At 48.8% G+C, this 25,570-nt stretch overlaps 1 protein-coding gene across 1 annotated transcript in view; it reads left to right on the plus strand.

Moving 5' to 3' along the window:
• dlgap2a (discs, large (Drosophila) homolog-associated protein 2a) overlaps positions 1-25,570 on the plus strand; it is a 158,979-nt gene that overhangs the window by 1,765 nt on the left and 131,644 nt on the right. Inside the window, exon 3 of the mRNA XM_062523513.1 lies at positions 5,510-5,564. Within this exon, the coding sequence (XP_062379497.1) occupies positions 5,510-5,564 (55 nt within the window). The remainder of the gene's footprint in view (positions 1-5,509; positions 5,565-25,570) is intronic.

Consider the following 25,570-nt stretch of genomic DNA (forward strand, 5'->3'; position numbering starts at 1 on the left):
GCTTCTAATCACCGTCATATAGTCAGTAGATTACAGCTACGGTATTCTAAAACAGCTTGAACATGAACCAACTTTGATTGAGCATGTTGATGGCAATGTAGAAAGTATTCAGATAACGTTGAATGTAGGGATGGATATTGTCAAAAGTTAAAGGGATAGTTCGGGTTTTAAGACACGAAGTTATATGGGTTCCCTGTCAGCAACGTTGTGCATCAGCACTGACTTACCCCCCGACAGCGTCCTGTGAGCCGAGATCCAGCCGGTTTTTGATCGTTTTTGATGCCGGACTATTTTCTTCAGCACGTTTCTGGGGTCACGAAAGTAAAGTGTTTTTCTTCTCAAAACCATATGCGTTCAACAGAGTGATATATTTGCACCACAAAAACGTTGTCCAGCTGTCAGTAGCGCGCAGTGATAGGAATCGCGAAAAATAAGTAAGTGATAACGAGGTTTGAATTTTTCCTGGACAACGTTTTTGTGGTGCAAATATATCACTCTTTTGAACGCATATGGTTTTGAGAAGAAAAACACTTTACTTTCGTGACCCCAGAAACTTGCCGGACTACTTTCTTCAGCATCAAAAACCGGCTGGATCTCGGCTCACAGGACGCTGTTGCGGGGTAAGTCAGTGCTGATGCACAACGTTGCTGACGGGGAACCCATATAACTTCGTGTCTTAAAACCCGAACTATCCCTTTAACTTAAGACAATGTATTTTAATGCAGCCTTGAGTCCTCTGTTGTCTATCTCAACTGTCTCCTGTCCTGGAGATAAAAGGCAATCTCCCTTTATGTCTGGAAGGACTCAAGGCTGTTTGATTGTACAAATCAAGTGTGCAAGGGAATCCCTGCAGCCTTCATGTGAGACTGCATGCTACTTCAGGGGCAGCCTTGGCTTGCTATTGCCCACAGTGAGGTTTATGCCGAATGTCAGAAGACTAGACGGGGAAACAGATCTCATCACATCCGCTTGATGAACGATTACAATTCAGTTATGAATGCATAATTACTGCTTTTTGCCTTTTTTTCTCTTCATTTGCACAGAAATTGTAATGTATCGTAGATTAATCTTTTATAAAATGTTGAGTATTGCAGAATTGCTGTATCATGATATCATTGTTATCATCGGTAAAGTGAAGATGTGTTCACAATTACTCTGTGATTTTCCACCTTTGGTGGCTATATGCAGTGAGTTATCATATCACATATCACATTTAATAAGATTCCTCCTAAGTGACTTAGATTAGTTCAAAAATGACACTTTGCATCCTGACACTCAGTGCATGTCTGCAATGAATGCACACTTGTGTCTGTAAAAAAAGATTGAGTCTCGGAGAAATGAGAAGTGAATTATAACCCTGGGTTTCCTTTGACGGTAGTGCCTATAATATAATCACTCTGAGCACTTTGGAGCATGCTAGACTGACACACAGGGCAGATGCCAGAGCTGGGACTGAAGGGGGATGTCAGATTCAGCATCTCTCTCCCCCTGTCATCTCTCCCCACCTGCCAGGAAGAGTGGATTCATCTCCTGGCATGAACCAGGTTCTAACTGGGCTTGTGTGCTTTTAGTCTTTTGCGCCTCTATCTAAGTCTTGAGTGTGAGAGAAACTGAGACAGAAAGTAAAGCCTGTATGTGGAGTAGCTAATGAGATTTACTCTCTGTTCTTGTATGCCATTCCTCCCCCAAAGGATGATTTAACAAATAAAGACTGACTCCGATGAGTCATTACGACGGAAGTCACAAATTTACTGCAGATTCTTAAGTGCAGTTGTTAGCGCTCCCTTTGGGGATACTGCTATATTGTAATGATTTCTGGGGTGTTTGTTGGTTAATGCTACAACAGTGTCTCTGTTGCATTGCTGCAAGTATTTTTATTACATTATGTTGAATAATTACGACAGCAGTTTTGTACTGATTATTAAATGTGGTACCAAGTCCACGATTCTCTCCAAAATCAGCACCAGGGAATTAGAGCCAACATCTTATATAATAGCTACTTCCTCTCTGAAGGACCTGATAATTTTTTTCAATAAGAGTACATTCATGAATTTACAGAGATGCTAATTTATTAAGATCAAGTGCAGTCATAGTTATGGGAGCACTCCACAGTCCACACCCTTGCTGTCTACCCTCCAGGCAATACACGGCTTCCTGCTGATTTAATTTTTGCATGCCTTTTCCTCTCCAGATTTGGCCCATTCACAACATTGTGTTTTTTTGTGTTGCTTGTTAATCAACTGCTCCGTATAGAAGAATGGCATAAAGCTCTCCCTCAGGCGACCATTTAAATCTGAGACAATGTATGGATGCTGTGACACCTTCATAATTATAGGATCCATCCTTCAGGCGTAATCTCTGTCAGTCTTTATGTCTACTTCCATACAGAATCACCTTGTTCACTTTTTTGATGCCTTTCACTCTTCTCTCCCTTAACTGATGGCATGGTGTCCCTCACAAAAGCCACCTTGGCTACCACGCACCGGTCATCAGTGATCTATTCACTCCCAGTTTCCTCGACACAGGTGTACAGTATCAGCTGATCCTCTGCCCCTAGTGGTAAAGGGACAGAGAGGCTGTTCTGGTGCCGCCACTTTGAGCAGTCTTCCCACTCCATCAGTGCAGCTCATTCCACTCCTCATCACTCTAGTACTGTGCTGGAATAACGAGCCTCTAATTGATAGGTTGAATAGACCCCTCCGTGGGGAAGTGGGCAAGTGGGTGAGGTTAATTCGAGAAGCTTGTATAGCAAGGCAAGAAAGAAAATCTATCTACTCCAGTATCCAGTGGAAATCCCAAACCAAACCTAGAGAGGGTTGCTCTTAGAGTGTTTTACATGTTTTCTAAATGCCCTCTGCTGAGCCACCTGGAAGTTTCAGGGAGTTTCTCTGGGCTAGCAGTTTCGAATTATGACAGATTTATATACATTTTGAGACTGTATGGCCCTATTTCTGTTAAGTTGGCAACAAACAGACTATTTTTTGTGACACAGCGAAATGTAGCTGCATTTCATGGTGAGAGTTTTTGCATAATGATTATGAGTGTCATTTGAAGAAAATGGAATATGCATTTAGATATGGTTGTGTAAAAGGAAATTTGTTAAGACTTTTTAAATGAAGACCCCATATCCAATCAGAACCATGCAGTGTCTTAACCTCACATGGATCATTGCCCATCTGGTTATTCTGAAAGTTCCTAAGTAGTGTGGGCTGGAAATATGTGTATTATGGAGTAATGTCCCTTAAAATGAAACTTGAATGTAAGAATGATATCATATGGCAGTAGATCAATATGATTAATTATAGCAATAGATTACAGTAATAGCATCATTTATCACTTGGCAACACATTACCTTGGAACTTTGTCATCAAACTATGACTGACAACAGAAAGAAAATATTTTTTTCTCTTTTATTACACTGCACATTTTTAGTTTATCTTCAATTTATTCTATTTTGTCTTTTTATTTCATTTGTTATGGACCATGGACAATTTAATATGAATATTACCATTTGCATTCTACCAGAGTTAGCCTGGTATGCTAATGTGCATCTACAGAGATGCTGCCTGGTGGTTAGTCTGTGTAGTATTCCCTCTGGGTCTTTTGCTAGGATATGCCAGCTCAGCATTGCATGCGTCGTGGCCCTTTGCCATGGTTAAAGATCCCTTCAGAAAAGCACATAGCAAAGGGACATGCATAGGCCACTGAGAGCTTGGCCATGTCTGTCATGAGTGGTTTAGAGGTTTAAAGGCAGTGCTGGTTCAGGCAGCCCCACACCCCCGGAGATGCATCTGTTAAGACTGCTGGTCAGTATTCCACATCTGAGGCGGCTTTTTATAAATATTCATGTCTGAGTTTATAAAAATAGCACTATTCCTGATGTCCTCCCACTTCTGTTAACAGGCAGGGGCTCTGACTTTATCTGTAATGTGATTTGAGCAGTAAAGTATTGCTAATTCCCTGTCTTTTGTGATCCGGAGTTTGTGCTCTGTCCCTTGCCAATTGCACCCGTAGCTTGAGTTCCGAGCAACTGACCCAGGAAAATGACAGACAGGAGGAGTAATGAATCTTTTATTGTTCAAGGAACAGTGACATTGAAGAGATTTCAAATCAAAGATTCTGCCTATATTTCCATTCAGCTAGTCAGTCAGTCAGTCAGACTGCCAGCATCGTCCCTCTCTTGTCCCCCAGAGAGCCTGTGGTCTGTCTTGTTTGTGACTGAGTAATGTAACTGTGCTCTCAAAGCCAGACACACGCTGGATGAGGGCTCCTCTATCGGTCCTGATGTAGGCTGTTGAACACGGCGGGTCCCCAGAGAGACTTTTTTCATTCACCACCGCAAAGAACCGAGTGTGCTGCTGCTTGAACACAATGCTTAGTGCAGTTAGGTGTCGGAGACGTACTGGACTTGAGTCACATTGTCTGTCACTGTGTCGCTGTGTCACTGAGGATTCTTGTGTGGTTATATTTGTGGAGTACAGGGTCTGCCTTTCAGCCTTGAGATTTGATATTGCAAATTGCATATGGCCTGCATCACCATCTTATCTGTATTCAGTGAGAATCCAGTGCCATTTTGGAAGTGTCTTATGAAGATTGAATACAGACACCCATCTTGGAAGGTTAGCGGGATTTAATTGAAAATACCAGTAGCCGTGGTAGATGTAGAAATTACCCTGTGTGAACTCCTGCCTTGATGAAAAATTGACTAACCCCTAAAATCTTTTCAAATGTACCTTACCGCCAAGAATATTGAATAACTTGTCTGCTTTCACTGCTCTGAAGTTGCCTCAGCTGTCATTACTCGAGGTAGAGAAGTTGGTTTGGCTCTCAACCCCACTGCATCTATTCTCACTGGAGTTTGCTAGACATTTCTCTGTTTTAAATGGTCCACCCACTCATGGAAACACACTCTTGCACACATATGCTCACACACATAAGTACACACAGACACAGACACACAGACACACACAGACACACACACACAGACACACACACACACACACACAGACACACACACACACACACACACACACACACACACACACACACACACACACACACACATACACACTCATACACACACACACGCACACACACACACACACACACTCATACACACACACACACACACTCATACACACACACTTACACTCTCACTTTTACACATGGTTAAACTCTCAAACACACACACACACACACACACACACACACACACACACATATACACACACACACCACTATATACACACATAAAAACACATAAATTGGACAACTGTTTCACGCATTGCTGCTCATGCTGAATGCAGAAGGCGCGTTGTGAAGAGACACATGGGAGCGTTGGGAAAGTGAAGCCTGCGTTCATTCTTTAATTGCTGGTCATTACGTGAGCCCCGGCTCCCCCTTGTTGCCTCTCTGTCTTCCTTCCTGCATGTGAATCTTAAAGCATTTCCCCCCCCTCTCCCTTCCACCTGCTCATCAAGCTCCTCTCCTGTTTTTCTCCCATGTGCAGGTGTTGCCGAGCATACTGCAGAAGCATTGCTGTATCTTACCTGACAGAAACACAGGTAAGTGCACAATGCAACCCCCCCTGCTTCCCTACCCCCTACCCCCTACCCCCCCACCCCCAACACCAACCCCCTCCTTAGCTACACAAATCAGTCCGCCTTGCTTGGCAGATCGAGACTCGGCATCTGTCTGGCTGGTGAGGCCAGCGTCTCCCGTGGGCAAGCGGCGGCGGCGGCGTCCCCGATGACAGCTGCTGACATGATGTTCTCACAAGAGAGCGGTGGTGTTGCTCCGTGGTTGAATGCCGAACATCCTGTAGCCGAGCGCTGTGCCGCTGCTCGCTAGCTGTGTGGTGCAACTGGTGGGATTTGTAGTGCTGAAGACACCTGAAATGCACCTGAAAACAACAACAAAAACCCTCCGTAATCCTCTACAGTGCTGCCCAAGCTGTCCATGGTGTTTCTAATCTTATTAACGGAGCCCCACTGAAGATGTGCTACATTCACAGGTGTTCTTCTATTTGTGTCTGTGAATCAGCACGACAGCGGTGACGTTGGTGTTTACCGAGCGCTCTCCATCAGCGGCGGACTCATCGCTCGCCCGTCCACCCGCCGTGTCTCGGGGAGTCGCTCGGGGTCAGCGGACTGTGGTGGTGGTGGGTGGGCTCTCCTCCGAGTGGACTCGCGGTGGACAGATGCGGACGCTGAGACGGAGGAGGGACGGCGCGTTATAAATAAACCCCCCGTCCGCCAGAGAGCGGCGTCTGGGGCTGGCTCGTGGATGACTCACTTGTTTTCTGTTTTCCCAGACAAGAGCGTTCTAATCAGCTATTCCAAATGTTGTGCAGCGTACACCATCGGGGGCGAAACGGAAAAGGGAGAGGAAAGGCTTACTATCATGTGCGCTGTGGCCAGCATTGTGGTCATTTGGTCATTCACACGGAATCATTGAATAGTTGTGGACACATTGCCGTGTCTTTGATATGCTTGGATGCACAGATGCAGGTGTGAAGAGGTGGCTGATGAAATCAGGAAGCATGGAGATGTTTTGCAATAAGAATGAGAAAGAGAGAGATAGAGAGAGTGAGAGAGGGAGAGAGAGTGAGTGAGCTTTTTTCTCTGCTTGTAGCGTCTAAGTAAAGCTGAACACACCAGTCTCAAGCTATTGATCTCACATATCAACTTAAAAGAAATATTCTTCCCCCCAGGTTTCGTAGATCTTTGATGACATTTAATGTGGGGTGGGAAGGTGTCGAACAAGAGCAAATATTCGATTTCGAGGCAACATGAAACAGCATTTTAACTTTGCATCTGCCTTCTTGAAAGGTCAGTCAGTATTGCATGGGTGTTGCATTTTAATAAGTTTGTATACATTCATAAATATTTATTTCTTCCTCTGTGAACATTTGTAATACTCATTTTGATCATATGTTAGCTTTGTTTCATTGAAAAACAGTCTACACACTAATTCACCTTGCTTGTCTCATGACAATACGATAGAGCTATGAGGTGGTTGAATCCATCGTACCCCACAGGGCGCAGGAGGCTAATCTAGTTCTCTTAACTCACAGATCTGTGTGCAGCTGAGCCCTTCTCCCCTGCGGTCGGCCTGTGGTCTTTCCCAGTGCTAGTCACAGGTACCTGCCTCTGTTGCTCTGGCTGCCTCAAGCGAGCAGGAGACAGGGCCGAGGTGATCAGTCACGTCCAGGGCACACTTAGTAGCTCTTTGTTCTCCGCGCGCCACCACAGCCTCCAGCCTGCCCAATATAGCCGGCCCCGCGGGTGTCTGAGTGTCGGCGGCCGGACGTGCCTGTCCTCCCCAATACCCGCGGTCCGGCCGTCTGACCCTGACCCCCGCCATGCCACCGCCGCGCCCCGGTGACAAGCACCGCACAGCCGCCGGTCAGAGACGGCCCCCGTCAGGGACACCATCTGGCTCTCCCTCTTCCTCTTCCTCTTCCTCCTCCTCCTCCTCCTCCTCCTCTTCGTTCTTTTGCTGGTGTCTCAGACAGGGAGGGGTGTGGTGTGACGTGGTGGTTTTGTTGTGTGTGTGTGTGTGTGTGTGTGTGTGTGTGTGTGTGTGTGTATGTGTGGACTGTGGAGCTTGGCTGTCTGGATTCACTGCATTCATGTCAGAGTTCTGACTGCATGGGCCGGTCACCAGGGTCTCAGTTTACAAAGTTGTCAGTGGAACAGCTTGCTGTGGCCCAAAGGGCTGTGGGGAGGAGAGAGAATGAGAAAGAGAAAGAGAGAGAGAGAGAGAGAAAGAGAGAGAGACAGACATACAGAGAGAGAAAGAAAGAGAGAGAAAGAAAGAGAGAGCGAGAGAGAGAGAGAAAGAAAGTAAAAGAGAGAGAGACAGACATACAAAGAGAGAGAGAGTGAAAGAGAAAGAGAGAAAGAAAGAGAGAGAGAGAGAGAATAAGCTGTCAGAGGCTGAGTCGGGGGTCTGGCGAGAGCTTTGGTGCGTCGTGTGTGGAGGGCGGCGGCTGCGGCGGAGGGTCCTGTAGCCCCATCAGAGTGTGCGTCTGAGAGAGCAGCTCGGCGTCGCGCACGCCGCCCGTCAGGTGCTCCAGTGCCAGGCACAGGGCCCCGACGCGCCGCCGCTCCTCGCCCGAGTCCCGCAGCAGGCGCTCGAGCAGCTCCCGCCTCTCCCTGCAGTAATCCAGCGCCGCGTGGAGCCTCCGTCTGAAGTGCCCGGCGGCCGACTCCACATCCTGGACGCGGTGCGATGGAGTCTGAGACGCATGCTCAACAGCACAGCAAGGGCACAGTAACCTAGAGAGAGAGAGAGAGAGAGGGGCAGAGAGAGAGAGAGAGAGAGGGGCAGAGAGAGAGAGAGGGGCAGAGAGAGAGAGAGAGACAGAGGTGGTTAGCATGATTCGCATGGCAAAACTGAGACTTGTACTGTAGCATAGGCTACTGTAGATTAAAAACAGAGCTAACATATAGTACACAATATAGCATATAATTACATGAATCAATCAACATCCATGCAAGAAAGAAACAGAGTGGGTGGGTGAGTGAGTGAGTGAGTGAGTGAGTGTGTGAGTGTGTGGCTGAGTGGCTGAGTGTGTGTGTGTGTGTGTGTGTGTGTGTGTGTGTGTGTCAGAGAAGTGTGTGTCATGAGGTAGAGATAGAAAGGTGGTGGAGGACACAGTTGCTGTCACTGCTCACACTATTTACGAACTTTTGTGTTTGACACCCCCGTGCCAGTGGATGGGCGCAGACAAATATTTACCTAGTGATTTAACAGTGTTTGACTCCCGACTTGTAAACGTGCGCCGCTAAGTCTTTTGCCAAACTGCATCTTTTACCAAGGCTCTGTTTTGACAGCGAGGGCATTTATTAGAACAATGCTTAATAAATATTCATGTGCAAATTTTATTTCCCCTCAGGGATGGAAGTGTTTAAAGGCTGATCTCTGAGAAAATAGATGGAAGGCTCCCCTTGGCTTCTGCACAAGGGTGTAGGCTGTGCGCTTGGCAACCGCTGAATGAGTGCTGAAAAGGCTTGAGACGCAGGCTGCGGGAGCAGCAGAGTCGTCGCAGTGAGATGTATCGTCTGGTCGCATTGTAGTGGAGCTAGGTGCGCGGCTATGCGCTTATTTTTGAACTCCGTTCAGCAGTGTGTGTGTGTTTGTTGTGTATGTTTGCTATCGCTCTGATCCCCCACTCGAACCCCCGTCTGCCGGAGCGCAGATAACGGCCTCTCTCGGTCTCGTTTTAGCGAGCGCTTCGCTCCAACACAGTGGGGCGCACTCAGTCGCGTGGCCTTGGACTTCCATCAGCGTTGTCGTGGAAGCTCGGAGGAGAGATATCAAAACGGCAGCGTGACTCAAACCTGTAGCAGGACATGCAGAAGTATTCCTCCCGCTCGTCTCGATGTCTGGCGCAGCGGTCCTCCGGTTCGGCCGCGCCGTCGTCGTCGCCCGTGATGAACTCCACGATGGCGTAATTGTCCACCAGGTGCGTCGCGGCGCGGTGCGGTTCGGGGAGCGGCGTCACCTCTCGGCACTTTGGGCACGACAGCGTCCGCGAGTGCCGTCGCTGGGCGGAGAGGCGGGCGATCTCGCTCAGGCAGCTCAGGCAGAAGGTGTGTCCGCAGCGCAGCAGCTTGGGCCGGCGGCGGGTGGCGTCGTAGCCCTCGGTGCACACCAGGCAAGCGGACACCGGCCGCACGCAGCGGGAGGCCCAGCTCATGCCTGCGCTCCGGGAACAGAGGTGGGGGGGGGTGGGGAGGTGGTGCGTAGCGGTCAGACTCCACTTAGCCTGCCACTGGGTCAGCGAGGCTCGCCAGAGCACAGGAGGCAGTGAGGACGACGGCTGATGGTTGGAGGTGGCGGAGGATGGAAGGCTCAGGCGAAGCTGACACCCACCTGGAGAGAAGGCTCACAGCAGCAGGCAGGGGTGTGCTTGATCCACAGGAGCTTATGTAGCCGGGCGGACTGGGAGGGGGGAATCGGGAGAGGGAGGGTGAGGGTGTGGGAGTGAACCTGGCAACCCATCTGTTTGTTTGGGATGTGCGATGGCACAGGCCCGGGGAACTTCTTATCTAAGCCATTAAACATTACTGTCTCTCCTCAAGGCCGGGGGGGAAGAGGGGGAAGGGGGGGCGCCAGAAAAGTCAACCTGTTTGCCCGGAGTAATTGGTGTTGTTTGAATTGGTTCTGCAGATAAAGACGCCCAAAAGCACAAGCCCAGGCCTGCTCTGGGTACAGAAATATCTGTTGGTGTAGTCACAGCAGTAGAAATAGTTTATGAGATACTGCCAGTGGTGCTGTTCTCTGGAGCCACTCTCTTTTCCTGTCACATATGCTTTGAGTCTGAACTGACAGATATCAGGGCATCAAAGAAATAATTCTGCCCTCAACAAGTATGAGATCAGCCAATCGCACAGGCAACATGTGTACTTTATTTTTAATCTCAGTGTCTTCTTTAATGCCCAGAATGTCCGTTTTAGTAAGGTTGTGTTCTTGTTCTGTGTGATGAATGACTCAAGCTGAATTCCCATCGTACAGGGTCATGGGTTTGTAGAAGGTGTTTAGTTTCAGCACAGTGTTTTGTTTTTATGCAGGATAGGGCGGGATATGGATCTGCCTTGCATGCTAAGGAGAAAATAACGGTTGGCTTGGATTCAATGAGAACAAATTGCTATTTTAGTTAAAAGGCAGCAAGTTTCAATCTGCGATACGCATGATGTCCAGAGCTGAATCTGGTTTCTATGGAGACAATGCAGTCGGTGTCAGTGCAGGTTAGCGTCTTATGTTGCAGTCTGCCTTTTTATTTTGCTGGTGTGTTGATTTGACAGCATAAATATGGCAACTCTCAACCACCCCCCCCCCCCCCAAACCCCTACCCTCGCCCTGTCTGTGTCTTCCTCACCAAAGAGCCCTAATACTGTAGAAAAATGGAGGAGAAGTGGAACAGTGTCACTCACAGCAGGCGGTAATAAACAAACCCAACGCGCAACGTGAATCTCCATAGAAATGTCCTCAGGTCGCGTCCTAAAAAGGCTACAGTACAGTATGCCAGAGTGTGTCAGCGGAGAGAGAGTACGCGAATGGAAATTAGTGTCTGTGAAAGGAGACTTTAAGTAAATAAAAAATAGTTCTTTTTAAAAGCCCAGAGTTGATTAATTCACATTAATATGCAGATGTGTGAGCGCCGACGGAGGAGACATTTCAAAGGCATGAGAGAGGGAGTGGAGGTAGTTAGGCTCAGAAACAGGTAATGGAGCAGAAATCGCTCCTGGCAGCACTGACGGAGGGAGCTTTGGACGGCGAAGCCTTGGCCAGTTCTCTTCTCTCTCCTGCGGTGTTTTCAAATGAATTGACCACTTGAGTGACTCCGGCCTCGGCCCTCCCTATTTAACCCTGTCTCAGGGTCAGCAGAAGCCCGCTGCCTCCCAAATCAATCATAAGACGTGGGCTGGGCCCGGGCTTGGCTGGCCCTCTCCTGCTTGGTGCTCTGCTTATTTTTTTTTTTTTTTTTATCATAAACATAGAGGTCAATGTATCGACCGTGATGTGTGTAGTGTACACTTAAGCTCCTTTTTGCTTTTGTGTTGGCGTGGACACTCAGAAAATGTCCAGCGGCGCGGCACGGTCAAGGTCTTCTGTAGTCTTCAAAGAGTGGACTCCCCCGAGCAGTTTCTGTTCATTACGAGCGCAGATCAGACGGAGGTGTCTCAGCATCAAACAGATTATCCGCTTGGCTTGAGATAGGACAACACACTGCGTGTATACAGCGCTTTATCAGGACACCCTAAGCACTTTATAGTGAAAGGGGGAACCTCACCAACTGCTACCAACTCTGGCTGCCATTGTGTGCCAGAACACTAACAACACAGCAGCTTGAGGTGGAGAGGGAGAGGGAGAATGAGTGAGTGAGCCAATTACACTGGGGGCTGATTAGGTTGCCAGATTGAATGAGCTAGGTTGGGAGTTGAGCCAGGACACTGGGGACGGAATGGGGATAGTGTGTCTGGGTCTTTTGCAGGAGCGCACACGTCACCTTCCCTGCAGCTCGTGCTCTCCACATGGTGGACAGAGAGCCCTCTATTGGCCAGAGCAATGGAGTGCAGTTTTATTAGCACTATTGTGCTCCCTCTCCTCTTGGGCTCATCCCTTCTCTCATTCTCATTCCCCCTCTTCACTCCTCATCTGTTTCATCCCTCTTTCTTTCTTTCTTTCTTTCTGTCTTTCTGTCAGACTCTTTCTTTCATCTCTATTTCTCTGTCCTGTTTTACCTACCCTCAATCATGGATTTCATCAGGTCCCTCTCCACAGGTGTATTAATGAAGCACCATGCCGTCTGCATTGGTAATCAAGGTGCTTGATTTTAAACACCTGGGGAAACCCACGAATAACAGACACACGTAGACATAAGGCCTATTCGGACGGGATTAGTTTTATGGGGTGACATCAGGTAAAGTAATAATTACCAGGTAATGTAGTCCCGTCCGGACGCGCCATGTCAGTAAACATAACGGAGTATGTCGGTGACATTTACAGACACTTTTACCTTCCGTAAAACGGTCCGGAGAAATTACCTTGGGTAATATTAATCCCGTTCGAACGCGACCCTCTGTAAAGATGTCTGTAATATTTCGTCACATCCTGATTTGAAAACAATTCCACCAAAGTCTGAATGAAAACGTAACATGATGTGCAGCTCCTAATAGGACGTCAGCTAGTTTGCCTAATAGCTTCATATTGTTAGCCATTTCAAACTACGTATGGCATAACATAAAGCTACGTTTGCTAGTTTTACCAACTTGTGTAGTCTTTCAAATCTGAAAATGCTGCACGTACCTGACGCAAAGTATCACGTGCACGGCGACGAAGATGTGACGGCAGAACGTAAACGTAGTTACTCCTCCCATGTCAGGTAAAATGACAGAGATGTCTAGTCCCGTCCGAATTGGACATTTATATTACAGAGGTCATATGATAAACCTGCATTACTCTACGTCCCCCCATAAAACTAATCCCGTCCGAATAGGCCATACAGACACATCCCCGGCCCATACTACCCCTCTTGTCTCTTGTGCAGATACTACCCCTGTTGTGTCTCGTGCAGATGTTTGTTTGTATCTCTGCAGAACTGCACTTCTCCCATGACCCATTGTCAGGACACAAACTCTGTCAAGCACCTTTCAAAGCAAATGACCCTTATCCCCCCCACTCCATTAGACAGTGGAGCCACTCGACGCAGCTCCGTGTTTGATGGATGCAAAGCCTGTGTGTATGACGTGCGCTCAAAGCCCGCAGCCTATTTTGGGCCTGTAATTAGGGTGTTAATATTTCAGCATTGTGTGTCTATTTCTCACGTCAGCGCCTCATTTTGGCTGTCCCATTACCCCCCCCCCCCTTCAGTGAGAAATGCAGCCTTTTATCCCTAAATACTCTAAATGATGGTTGCAATCAAACAACCTCCTGCGGCAATATACATTCCCTTCAGCAGCATGATTATTACTACGAGATGATTAGTATAATTTCAACATTTGGTTCATAATGTTTGGTGCAAAGCCACTGTCGAGACACTGCGCCAGTGACCCATACGGTTAAGGGATGTCTCTCCTATACGGTTAAGGTATGTCTCTTCCATACGGTTAAGGGATGTCTCTCCTATACGGTTAAGGGATGTCTCTCCCATACGGTCAAGGGATGTCTCTCCTATACGGTTAAGGTATGTCTCTCCCATACGGTTAAGGGATGTCTCTCCTATACTGTTAAGGTATGTCTCTCCCATAAGATTAAGGGATGTCTCTCCCATATGGTTAAGGTATGTCTTCCATACGGTTAAGGGATGTCTCTCCTATACGGTTAAGATATGTCTCTCCTATACGGTTAAGGGATGTCTCTCCTATACGGTTAAGGTATGTCTCTCCCATATGGTTAAGGTATGTCTCTCCCATATGGTTAAGGTATGTCTCTCCTATACGGTTAAGGTATGTCTCTCCTATACGGTTAAGGGATGTCTCTTCCTGCTGAACTTTTTTTTTGGTTCCCAGGCAAAGCTGATTTACATTCAGGGTCTGAGGCCCTTATTGATTTAGTTCCCCCCTCCCAGAACTCCCATGAGCCTCGCCTTCTCCGCTCTCTTCTCCTCTCTCTTTTCTTCTCTCCTCACCCTCCCTCGCTCCCTCGCTCCCTCCCTCCTCTCTTCCATTCTCTGGGCCTCTCACCTGCCTGTCAGTGACTCTCTGGCTGCCTCCTGTTTGTGATGGAGTGAGAAGAGGAGAGGAGGAGAGCGAGAGAGGGAGAGAGGAAGAGAGAGTGCAGTGCACACATATTGAAAAGCATTGATTTGTAAGCATACAATGAGGCTTTGCAGCAGACACCTGGGGTGGCAGAGGAAGAGATGCAGCTCTATTGGGACAGGCACAGGGGTGAGGAGACAGACTCTGAACATTACAGAGGGAGAGTTTATGTCTGTATGTGTGTGTGTGTGTGTGTGTGTGTGTGTGTGTGTCTTGGTGCAAGAGAGAGGAAGGAAGTGTACAAGTAAGTGTGTGTGTGTGTCTATTATGTCTGTGTGTGTGTGAGGGAGAGAGAGAAAGAGAATGAGATTGGGGGGGTAGGTTAGATAGACAGCCTTAAAATTACTCAGCACAAGAGAATGGACATTGTGTGTTTGTGTGTGTGTGTATGTGTGTTTGTGTGTGTGTGTGTGTGTGTGTGTGTGTGTGTGTGTGTGTGTGTGTGTGTGTGTGTGTGTGTGTGTGTGTGTGTGTGTGTGTGTGTGTGTGTGTGTGTGTGTGTGTGTGTGTGTGTGTGGATGAGAGAGAGTGTAGGTAAAGCTGAGAAGGGCAGTGTGTGTGAGCAGCACATCAGTGTGCACTGGAGCCTTTGCCAGGTGACAGCGGCCCCCAGTGTGTGTGCTGACAGGCTCCATTCTCTCCTCTCTCCTGTCTCCTGTCTCTTCTCCTCCCTTCTCCTCTCTTATCCTCCCCTCTCCTGTCTCTTCTCCTCTCCTCTCTCCTCTACTCTCCTTTCCTCTCCTTCTCTCCTCTCCTCTCCTCTCCTCTCCTCTCCTCTCCTCTCCTCTCCTCCAGTCTCTTCTCCTCTCTCCTCTCCTCTCCTTTCTTGTCTCTTCTCACCTCTCTTCTCCTCCTGTCTCCTCTCTGCTCCTCTCCTCTAACTCCTCTCTAGTCTCTCCCCCGCTCCTCTCCTCTCTGATCCCGCTCTGTGATGTACAGCCGCACAGCCGTCATTCCTCCTCTCTCCTGAAGTCGGCACGTCCGGCGTAAACACCGGCGCTCTGTTCTCCAGTCATTCGGTGTGTCATCCCCCGACGTGTCTGATCCCCTCTAATGCTAGCGAAGTGGCTCTCCCTCCACACCGCTCCCCGTATCTACCACCACTTAATGGCCCATTATTGCATTACGCCCGCCGTTATCGCCCCACCTGCTACTCTTTTCGCGGGACCGGCTGAAGGTGCTCACCTCCGCGGTAATGGACTCGCTCGAGTTCAGCCCGGAGTGGGGCAGACAGCAGACGCCCGCGGTCAGAGGATGACCGGCACTGCCCCCCGGGCACCCTAACTGCCGCATCTGTGACACACACACGCTCCCCTGCCTCGCTACTCGAGCTGGAGTAGCCCTCTCTGGTGCTCTTTCCTCTTCACTGCAGAGCAGCCTCTCTTGGGTGGCGTTCACATATGCTGGGGGGAGAGGGTGGCCATCACCTGTGTGACCCACGCGCTATTAAACGCTAACGGTGCTGTTACGGACCTGGCTCGTCCTCATCAGCCGGACGGCAGACGGATAACGCAGGAGTTTGACCGTGACCAACAACCCAGGGCAGGGTGTTAGCGATGGCCACTTCAATGGCCTTCTGGTCAGATGAAGTGTCTGTGTAGGAGGGGATACGGTGGTGTGTGTGTGTATGCATGCTGCTAATTTGAGTGTGCGTATGTGTGCATACATATTTATGCATCTGTTTATATGTGTGTGTGTGTGTGTGCACAGGGTTTGTGTGTCTGTCTGTGTGAGTGTGAGTGTGAGTGTGAGTGTGAGTGTGAGTGTGAGTGTGAGTGTGAGTGTGAGTTTGAGTGTGTGTGTGAGATCAGGGCAGCATTTGATGGACTACTTTTGATGTAGATGTTCAATCTATTTGGCTGCTCCTGATTTGATATGGCCGTGCTTTGTTCCACAACACGCACACACACGCTCACACACACACACACACACACACAGACACACACACACACACACACACACACAGACAGACAGAGAGAGGGCCCATAGATCCTCCTGGGCCTCCATCCCTCCTGCAGCTGTCCTCAGATCAGCCCACTCACGCCCACATCACAGCGGTGTCCCTCCCTCCCCATTGTGCCCCTGACACAGTGAAGGCCCCAGGTGCAGACCCCACCACCCACCACCACCCACCACCACCCACCACCACCACCACCACCGCCGAGACAGCCAACATCCCGCTCTCCCTCACCCACTCGCCCACTCACTACTTACATCCACGAGCTCCTCTGCCCATCACGCTGTCTCACTGTCAGCAAGTGTGTTTTGGCATGCCGTAGTAGGCCGTGGTGATGCCCCTTGTGCCCACTGCCCATTACATTACAATGCCATGTAAATTGGGCTGGAGACAGCCTCTGGCATAGCAGAAGTGCACACCATAACACACCGCCTCTCTGATGTGCCCTCACTGAGTTCATCTCTTTGAGTATGGGCTGTTCTCCAGAGGTATACATCACCTGAATCATTCAGGGAAGACCCTCTCCTCCATGTTCCTGTGATAACATTGGCCTGTGTGGGCCTAATTGAGAATCACAGGTATCCTTTGGTGATAGGTATCGTTTTGTTCTGGTGGAGTGTCTCTTGATGCATATTGAATGAGTTGTCTCCTTCCAACCATGGGGATCTGGGCTGGAGAGAGCATCTGTCTCGTACTGTTTCCCCTCAGTAGCACGAGAGCTCCCCCACCACGAGATTGACATGCCGTAATCTGGGCCTGTTTTATTAGCTGTTGTAATTAGCGTCCGCGCTGTTTCCTTCTCTCCGAGTGCCCGTGGAGATCTTGTTGCTGTCAGCGCATCTCCAAACAAACTCCACACACACACACACACACACACACACACACACACACACACACACACACACACACACACAACCGTATATATATATACATACAGGCGCTGAAGTGCAATCTTTATCAGAGCAAGGTCGACAGTGAGAAAATCACCACCCCCCTTCTCACCCCAAAGCGCCTGTCAGCTGTCGATATCTTGTGAAGCTTGACTCCAGCTCTGTATGTTCACCACTCCATCCCTGAAAGTATGCAAGAGAGAGGAAGAAGAGAGAGAGGGGGAGGAGAGAGGAAGAGAAAAGGGGAAAAGAAGGGGATTTAGAGAGAGGTAGAAGAGGCAGATGAGAAGAGAGGGAGGGGAGGGAAAGACTTGAGTGCCCCCCCCCACCCTCCTCTCTCTCTCTCTCTCTCTCTCTCTCTCCACCCTGCCCAACTCTGTTGTATGATGAGCTCTATCTCCCTCTCCCAGCTCTGAGTCTTGCTTATAATTCCTCAGAGCATGTGTCTACATCTCTCTCTCCTCAACTCTCTTTCTCTCTCTCTCCCTTTCTTCCTCTCTCTCTCTCTCTCTCTCTCTCTCTCTCTCCTGTCCGCCACTGCTGCGATGAGGCGTAGCCGGAAAGTGAGGGATGAACATTGTACTCCTCCTTCCCCTCCTCCCCTCCTCCCCTCCTCCCTCCATGGCTTTACGCTGCAGGCAATACTAAAGTGATTGTAAACAAATCAAGCGGAGGAAGAGGGGGAGGAGAGGGGCAGGGGAAGAAGAGACAACATTACACGCGCCCCTGTGAGAAGTTGTCTGGCGTCGGAGTGTGTGTGTGTGTGTGTGTCCACCCTGCAGCTGGACAGACCTGCCGAAGGCGGCCGAGAGAGATGGGAGTGAAGCAAATGTGTTTTTGGGTTGTTTTGGGGACAAATATCACTGGAGTCATGTTGTTGCTGCTCCATCTATTTGTGTGTGCGTGTGCGTGTGCGTGTGCGCGTGCGCGTGTGTGTATGTGTGTGAGAGAGAGTGAATTTGAAAGGGTGTGTATATTTGATGTGTATGTGAGTGGATTGTGTGTGTGTGTGTTTATATGAGTGAGTTTGAAAGGGTATGTGTGTATGTGTGTACAGTGGAACAGGAAGGTTTTCAGACCCTTTCAAGTTTCCCACATTTTGTTATGTTTCAAACTCATCTTAAAATGGATTCAATTTGGTTTCCCTCATCAGTCTACACAAAATACTCCAATACTCCACAAAAAAGCAAGTGTTTGGAGTGTTTTGTACATTTATGTAAAAAAGACTGTATTCAAGTATTCAGACCCTTTGTTGTAACATTTGCAATTGAACTTTGATGCATCCTGCTTCTGTCAATGGTCCTTGAGATGCTTCTACAACTTGATTGGAGTCCATTTGTGCCTAAATGAATTCATTGGACATTATTAGGAGAGGCACACATCTGTCTCTATAAGATCTCACAGTTGATGGCGTATGTCAGAGTAAAAACCAAGCCACAAGGTCGAGAGAATTGTCTGTAGATCGGCAAAACAGGATTGTGTCGGCACACAGATCTGGGGAAGGATACATACATGTCTGCAGCCTTGAAAGTGGCCAAGAGCGCGGCAGCCTCCATCATTCTAAAATAGAAAAGACTTGGACCAACCAACACCAACAGAGTTCTTAGATCTCTTGCCGCCCAGCCAAACTGAGTTATTGGGGAGGAAGGGCCTTGGTCTGAGAGGTAACCAAGGACCCAGTGGTCACGATGAATGAGATCCCGAGTTCTTTGTGAAGATGAGAGAAGCGTGCAGAAGGACAACCATCAGTGCAGCTCAGAGCCTGGTTTCTTCCACACACACACCGTTGGGAATTGTGGCCATATACTGTAGTTCAGTCTCCGTTTCATCAGACCAGAGGACTTTACTTCTCATGGTCTCAGAGTCGTTCAGGTGCTTTTTTGGCAAACTCAAAAAAAGATGGCTTCCATCTGGCCACTCTACCATAAAGGCCTGATTAGTGGAGAGCTGCACTGATGGTTGTCCTTCATCATGAATCATCTTCATCTCATCTTCACAAAGGAACTTTGGATCTCATTCAGAGTGTGTGTGTGGGTGTGTGAGAGAGTGTGTCTGTCAGTGTGAGTGTGTGTGTCTACCTCTTTGCGTGTCATCATGTATGTATCTCAGATGCTGAAGGCATTTGAGTTGAGTGTTTTTGTTTGTCCTCAGATGGCGTCAGAGGCCTTGTCCGACCAAAGCGATAGCTGTCCAATAGCTTTCACTCTCCTCCCCCTAAAAGCTGTGAAAAGTATTATCCCTATTTCTCTTTCCTTGGCTCCCCCACCTCCAGACTAGTCATTCAGGTGAACATTGTTTTCTCCAATACTTCCATCCAACCTGCAGAGCCCCCCATTCTGTTACATTTTTTATTATTGTTTGTTTGTTCGCTCCTCGGTCTTTGAGAAACCGTATCTAGGTGGTGGACTACCGTGCCTGTCCTGAAAGAAACATACTGTGAGGCTTCTTTAAAAAGCTTAGCGCCGGAGTTTTGGAGATGGGGATGCACCCAGGGGGGACAACAAGACAACATCGCTGGACGCCACTGAAAGAGGCTCCACATCAAAGCCGGCCGCTCTGCATAATTGTGTTGTCTTGTTGAGGGAGGCAATTTGGCGAGCAGATGTCACCTTGAAGCAGCAGTTTCCCCCCCCCCCCCTGTTAACTCTCTCTGCAATAATTGAATTTTCATTAGGGTGCCACCATGGAAGTGGAGCATGCTGGAAGTTACTGACGAGCACCATAAAACAGAGCCAAGTCTCGCAGAACTCTGCGCCTAGCCAGACTCATCAGAGTTTCTTATGCCACACCACATTTGTGTGTGTGTACCTGTGCAAGTGTACAAGTGTGCAGGTGTGTGTGTGTGTGTGTGTGTGTGTGTGTGTGTGTGTGTGTGTGTGTGTGTGTGTGTGTGAGTGTGTGAGTGTGTGAGTGTGTGAGTGTGTGTGTGTGTGAGTGTGTGAGTGTGTGAGCGTGTGTGTGTGTGTGTGTGTGTGTGTGTGTGTGTGTGTCTGTGTGTCTGTGTGTGTCTGTGTGTCTGTGTGTGTCTGTGTGTGTGTTGCATTGCATGAATGGCTATCCCTTGCACTGCATCATGGTCAAATGGTGTGGCCGGCACAAATGCTGTCATCATGGAGTCTAATCAGAGCCGTAATGGGGCTGGCAGTGGAGAGCGTCTGAGTGCGGCGCGGTGGCGGTTCTGCTGGGGGACGTGGGGGGGTGCGGGGGGGCGCCGCTGGGCTCCATTTCAGATGGGAATATCAGGCCCGATATCAGCAATCTCTCATTATTACCCATCATAGAGCAGAGCGGGCGGCCAGATGAAGCCCCTCACTACCTCCCCAATGAGCCACAGCCTGCTGTTTACTGAGAGAGAGGGAGAGAAGGAGAGAATAAAAGAAATAGGGAGTGAAAGAGCAAGAGGGAAGGAGGCAGACAGAATGAGGGAGAGTGAGAGTGGATATGAGGGAGAGAGAGAGAGAGAGAGAGAGAGAGAGAGAGAGAGAGAGAGAGAGAAAATGAGGGGAAGAAATATCCACACAAGTCTGGAATTGCCTGAAGGACTAGAGGAGGGTGAGAATATAACGACAGCAATACCCACATATTAAAACTGGCAGTCTCGGTGTAATTGCCAGGCGATATTGAGGTTGAGAGGTGAGACACGATCAAATTCATGGTAGCTCCGAGTCAATGGTGAAGTAATCAGAACAGAACAGACAACTTTAGTGATAGAGTCAGAGCCTTGTGCCCTGTTTTGCATATTTCTATCTATCTATCTATCTATCTATCTATCTATCTATCTATCTATCTACTGTATCTATCTATCTATCTATCTATCTGTCTGTCTGTCTGTCTGTCTCTCTGTCTGTCTGTCTATCTATCTATCTATCTATCTATCTATCTGTCTGTCTGTCTGTCTGTCTGTGTAGATGTCTGTCTGTTTGTGTAGATATCTGTTTCTGTGTGCCGGTGTACACGTCCTGTGTGCCACATATTCTCATTCATTATTTTATGCATATGCTCATTTATTATTTTCCAGAGGCTTTGACTGATGGCTGTGAGTGGCTGCTCTCCTCTTGTTCAAACAGATCTTGGCCAGGGGTCAAACACTATCTCCAACCATCACTGGCTCAGTGCATTTGTCTGAGAGGCTGCCAACAGCAGTTCATATGGCGGTGGAGAGAGAGCACTTCAGAGATGGCTTTACAGGGCACTTCTCTCTACTCCTCTCTGTTCCTCGTCCCTTCCAGCTGTGGCATGGCTGTCGGCTCCCCTCTCTCCTGCTCTCAGTGGACCTGAGTGGAGGGAGGATGGCAGATAGCATACTGTACGTTCCGCTGATACCAGACAAGAGCATTATGGAAAACATTAGGTTTAGTGAATCATTTAGAGATGAGTCACGGGCTGTTACTGTACACCGGCTTTTATCTCAAATAATATTTGGAAATGGTGGTGTTGTAATTAGCAGACAAAGAAAAACTCCACGGTGACTGTTTTGCCAAAGGAAAAATAATCAAGGATATAGACAAAAAAACTCTCATGGCTCTTTCTGCCTCCCTCTCTCTCTTTTTCTTTCTCTCTATCTCTCTCTCTCTTTCTCTCTTTCTCTATCTCTATCTCTTTCTTTCAACTTTTGCTGAAGAAGGCCATTTGTGTCTGTGCGTGGGCTGTACTTTTATATTTAACGAATATTAATGGTCTCATGGCCTCCATCTAAAAGCATGAGCTGTGATGCATTGTCTGCCTCAAGCTGAATTTCCTAGATACAGCCTCAATCTTAAGAGACAGGCAGTGGGGCTCAGGTCAGTCTTTACCAGTAGCACCAGGCCCATCTCATCATGCCCACCCTCCTGATCCTCCACAGGCCCCAAGGGCTCGCCCATACCTCCCCAACCACAATCTGCACTTATGCACACATGCCTACAGGTAGGGGGATTTGTCTGTGTCAATCATCTGTTGGAAAAACGACATGAATTTGCTATCGGCTTTTTTTGCTCTAACAACATAGTGGCAATTATGATGAATGTACTGTACATAGCTCAGCATGGGAGATAGGTAGAGTGTGGCGTAAACAGTTGACATTTTCTGTTTCTTCCGAATTAAACAAACACAACTTTTCAAATGCCACTGAAGGCATACAGTATAGGCATAGGATAGTTCTTAGTTCCTCGCTAGAAATGTCTGATGTTTATATGAAAGCACAGGGCTGCTGGTTGATGTGCCTTGTGAAGGGGCTCACCTTGAGAGGTTTGCTGCACTCCATTAGCGGGAGGCAGTAAAACTCAGTGTCTCCCCGTACATTTCTGCCTTATTGCTTTTCTGGGTGCCTTGGCTAGCCGGCGACACCCACACCGTGTTCTACTGAAGAGAGATGAAACCGCTTTTATAGACTCCTTTAATGCCGCTACCTTGGCTGGTTGGAGCGCGCTCAGTGCCAGCGCTGAGATCACCTGGCTTTTGTGTTTGCTTTATTGTTTAATTAAATCGCCCCAAAACAACTTTATGTTTAGAAAAAAGAAGTCCCTGACTTAACAGCCCCTTTAACATAAGCTTCTCATTAACGCGGCCAACAAAGATATGTTTTCCGAGCAGGGTGTGCAGGATTATACAAAACGACCAGCCCAATATCCATGGATAGGTGCACCATGGGTCAAGGAAGATCCCATGAAATTGTGCAGGGGTTCCAGCTCACGGGGCAAATGGACTAATTTAGCCTTGTTGCGAGATGTGGCATTTGGCCTTGGCAGAGAGGTGCAGCCCTCTCTAAGCAGACTTTAAATACATCTCTGTTCTATGTGCCTCCCTCTCTCTTTATTTCGTTCTCTCTCTTGCTCACTCTCTTTCATGGCAGAATAGTGAATGCCCTCGAACTGAATTCATTGTTCTTTTCTTTGACTCTCTCTCTCTCTCTCTCCTTGTGTGTCAGGCTCAGTAGTGAATGCTCCAGAAACCAAAGTGTCTCTAACTTCGTCTCTGTCTCAGGTAGAAAGTCAATCTATGTCTTTCTCACTTTCAAAGACAGACAACCACACACACATGCACGCACACACACACACACACACACACACACACGCACACACCCCTCTCTGTTTTTCTCCCCATGCCCAATATGCTCGCATCCTGCCGCGGGAGCGTCTTCAATGCGTTCTGCCAGCACAGCAATTACTGTAAAGTGTCACTGTGTATTTCTCTCCTCATTACCTGAGTGGGGCCCGTGCCGGACGGATGGCACTCGTTTGGCACCACGCTGCGCCGCGCCACGCTGTACCCGCCGCACCCCGCCGCCTAATTGATTTCCACCTGTGTGCCAGCTCAGAGCCATTGTAGCAGAGTGGCGATCTGGGCCCAGCTTGGACAACGTTGCTACATTATCATATTTTGTAAAGTTGTGTCTTCGTGACAGCTTAGTTGCAAAGGGGCTGTTTGGTATTGCAGGTATTTGTCCTGCTATGCTATGGGACACTCAGGATAAACGTATGCCACAGGACCGAGCTAAATCTTGCAGAATTTGCCGTCATGTGTTGAATGGATACAATTTTGTCGAGATTGTTTTTGTTTACAAATGAAATGGCTGATATGATTGGATGCTCAGAACGTCACCTCTGGCCTGTGGCTCGTCCATCCTCCCTGAACAGTGTTGGTGGAGTGATTCTAGCGCTATATAAAGTGAGTGGACAGCACTCTGCACCTGGGCCTCCGTCCTCCCCCATTCATCCAGGCTGGCCAGTGGCTCCCCTCTGAGCGCTCCCAGCCGAGCGCAGTGCATCTGGGACACTGATGCCCTCAATTACCTTTATCTCACAGGCCTGATGGGCTGCCCGCTCCACTCCCAGCCCAGCCTCATCAGGTTTGCCAGGTAAGGGCAGGGGTGGGGAGGATGGGTGTGCGGAGGGGTGGGGGGGGGGGGGAGCTGACTGGAGAACAGCGGCTCTCACCGCAGAGGCGCCCTGCTCTGACCGATAGGTCGTCCTCTGGCTGATCCGGGATCAGTGGAAATCAAAGCGAGAGGACCGAACAGAGGAGTCGAGTGCTTTGAGGCGCCCCTGTTGGAATATAGCTGTCTGGAATTGCTTGAGGATTTCCCCGTTGTGCGGCATATTTGGCACGTTGGTTGTGTTTATTAAAAGCACGGAGCACAGAGCGCACAGGCCAGATTAGCCAGGCACAGCCACGCCGGCCAAAGAAGTTCTGGGGGACATTATCTGTGCTAAAAATGAAATGACCCATGAAGTCACACCTGCCAGCGCAGGTAGGTCCTTCCAAAAACCCAACCATTGTTCCAGCGCTCCCCCATATGTCCAGTCTTGGTCCATCTACAGAGCCGTGTGTGCTCCTCATATTAAACCGTATTCTGGTGCCTCTCCTCTGCGGAGTGAAGCGGCCTCCGCTGGGGGGGGGTGTCTATAGCGCATCAGTGCACACGCGCTCCCCTGCCTCTGGACCCCCACGCAGACTCAAGGTTATTACCCTCCCCCGAACCGCCGGCGTTTGTTTTTGCACAATTGAATCATCTGTTTATGCCTGTGGTCATACACTGCGCAGCATCGTACGCCTGTCCTGTGTGTAAAAAAACCCCCCAAAAAACGAGCAGACGACGGCACGGAAAATTCTTCCCGACTGCCCGTGTTTACAAGAGACGGCATGTGCGGGCGACAGCTGGCCAGCTCGGCTAGCCGACGCGTATCGCGGTGCATAAAAAAAAAAGGCCCGCCGTATCTGCCCGCTGTATCTGCACTGCTTCAGCTCTCATTAGGACGGCGCGGTAGTGATGATGAGGCCTGAAAGAGAGCTGATACCAGCAGAGTGCCAACTCCAGCAGAGGAGCTCCAGCCACCAGCGCACCCCCTCTCTCTCCCGTATCCCTCCACCACAGCAGTGTTGTAATCAAGCCGTACGGAGCAGGCGAGCAGAGAGCGCCGTTCATTTATTTGATTGGTCGAGGCGGGAGTGTATCGGCACGGTGATGGTGTTTGCTGGACGAGAGAAGAAAAAAAAATCGCTCTTTCAGATGTTATGTGATGTGAGTGTTAATGTGGCCGCGTAAACGCTGCAGCAAAAACTCCTGGATGTTTCCGCACTGCACTTGTGCACCAGCATTAGTGTCATCCCAGCGCAGTGCAATCAGCCAGGCCATGTTTTCACTGTTCTTTCCCCTGTCTTGGCCCTCTTTTTTGTGCAATGTAAAATCAATTATTCATCGGTTTCTTCAAAGAAAGAGAGATAGAGGGAGAGAGAGAGAGAGTGTGTGTGTGTGTGTGTGTGTGTGTTCGTGTGTGTGTTCGTGTGTGTGTGCGTGTGTGTGTGTGTGTGTGCGTGAAGTGATGTTGTTACACACAATAAGATGAAAACATGGAGGGTGGTATCTCATCTCGTCAGCGTAAAAAAAGAGCCAGGCTAGCTAATGGGGGAGGGAGAGCGCTGGAGCGGCGGCCCTGTGGTGGCTGGAGTGGGGGACCCGCTGAGCGGGGAGCCTT

This window comes from Sardina pilchardus, chromosome 20 (genome assembly GCF_963854185.1).
Source record: "Sardina pilchardus chromosome 20, fSarPil1.1, whole genome shotgun sequence".
Taxonomy (NCBI): domain Eukaryota; kingdom Metazoa; phylum Chordata; class Actinopteri; order Clupeiformes; family Clupeidae; genus Sardina; species Sardina pilchardus.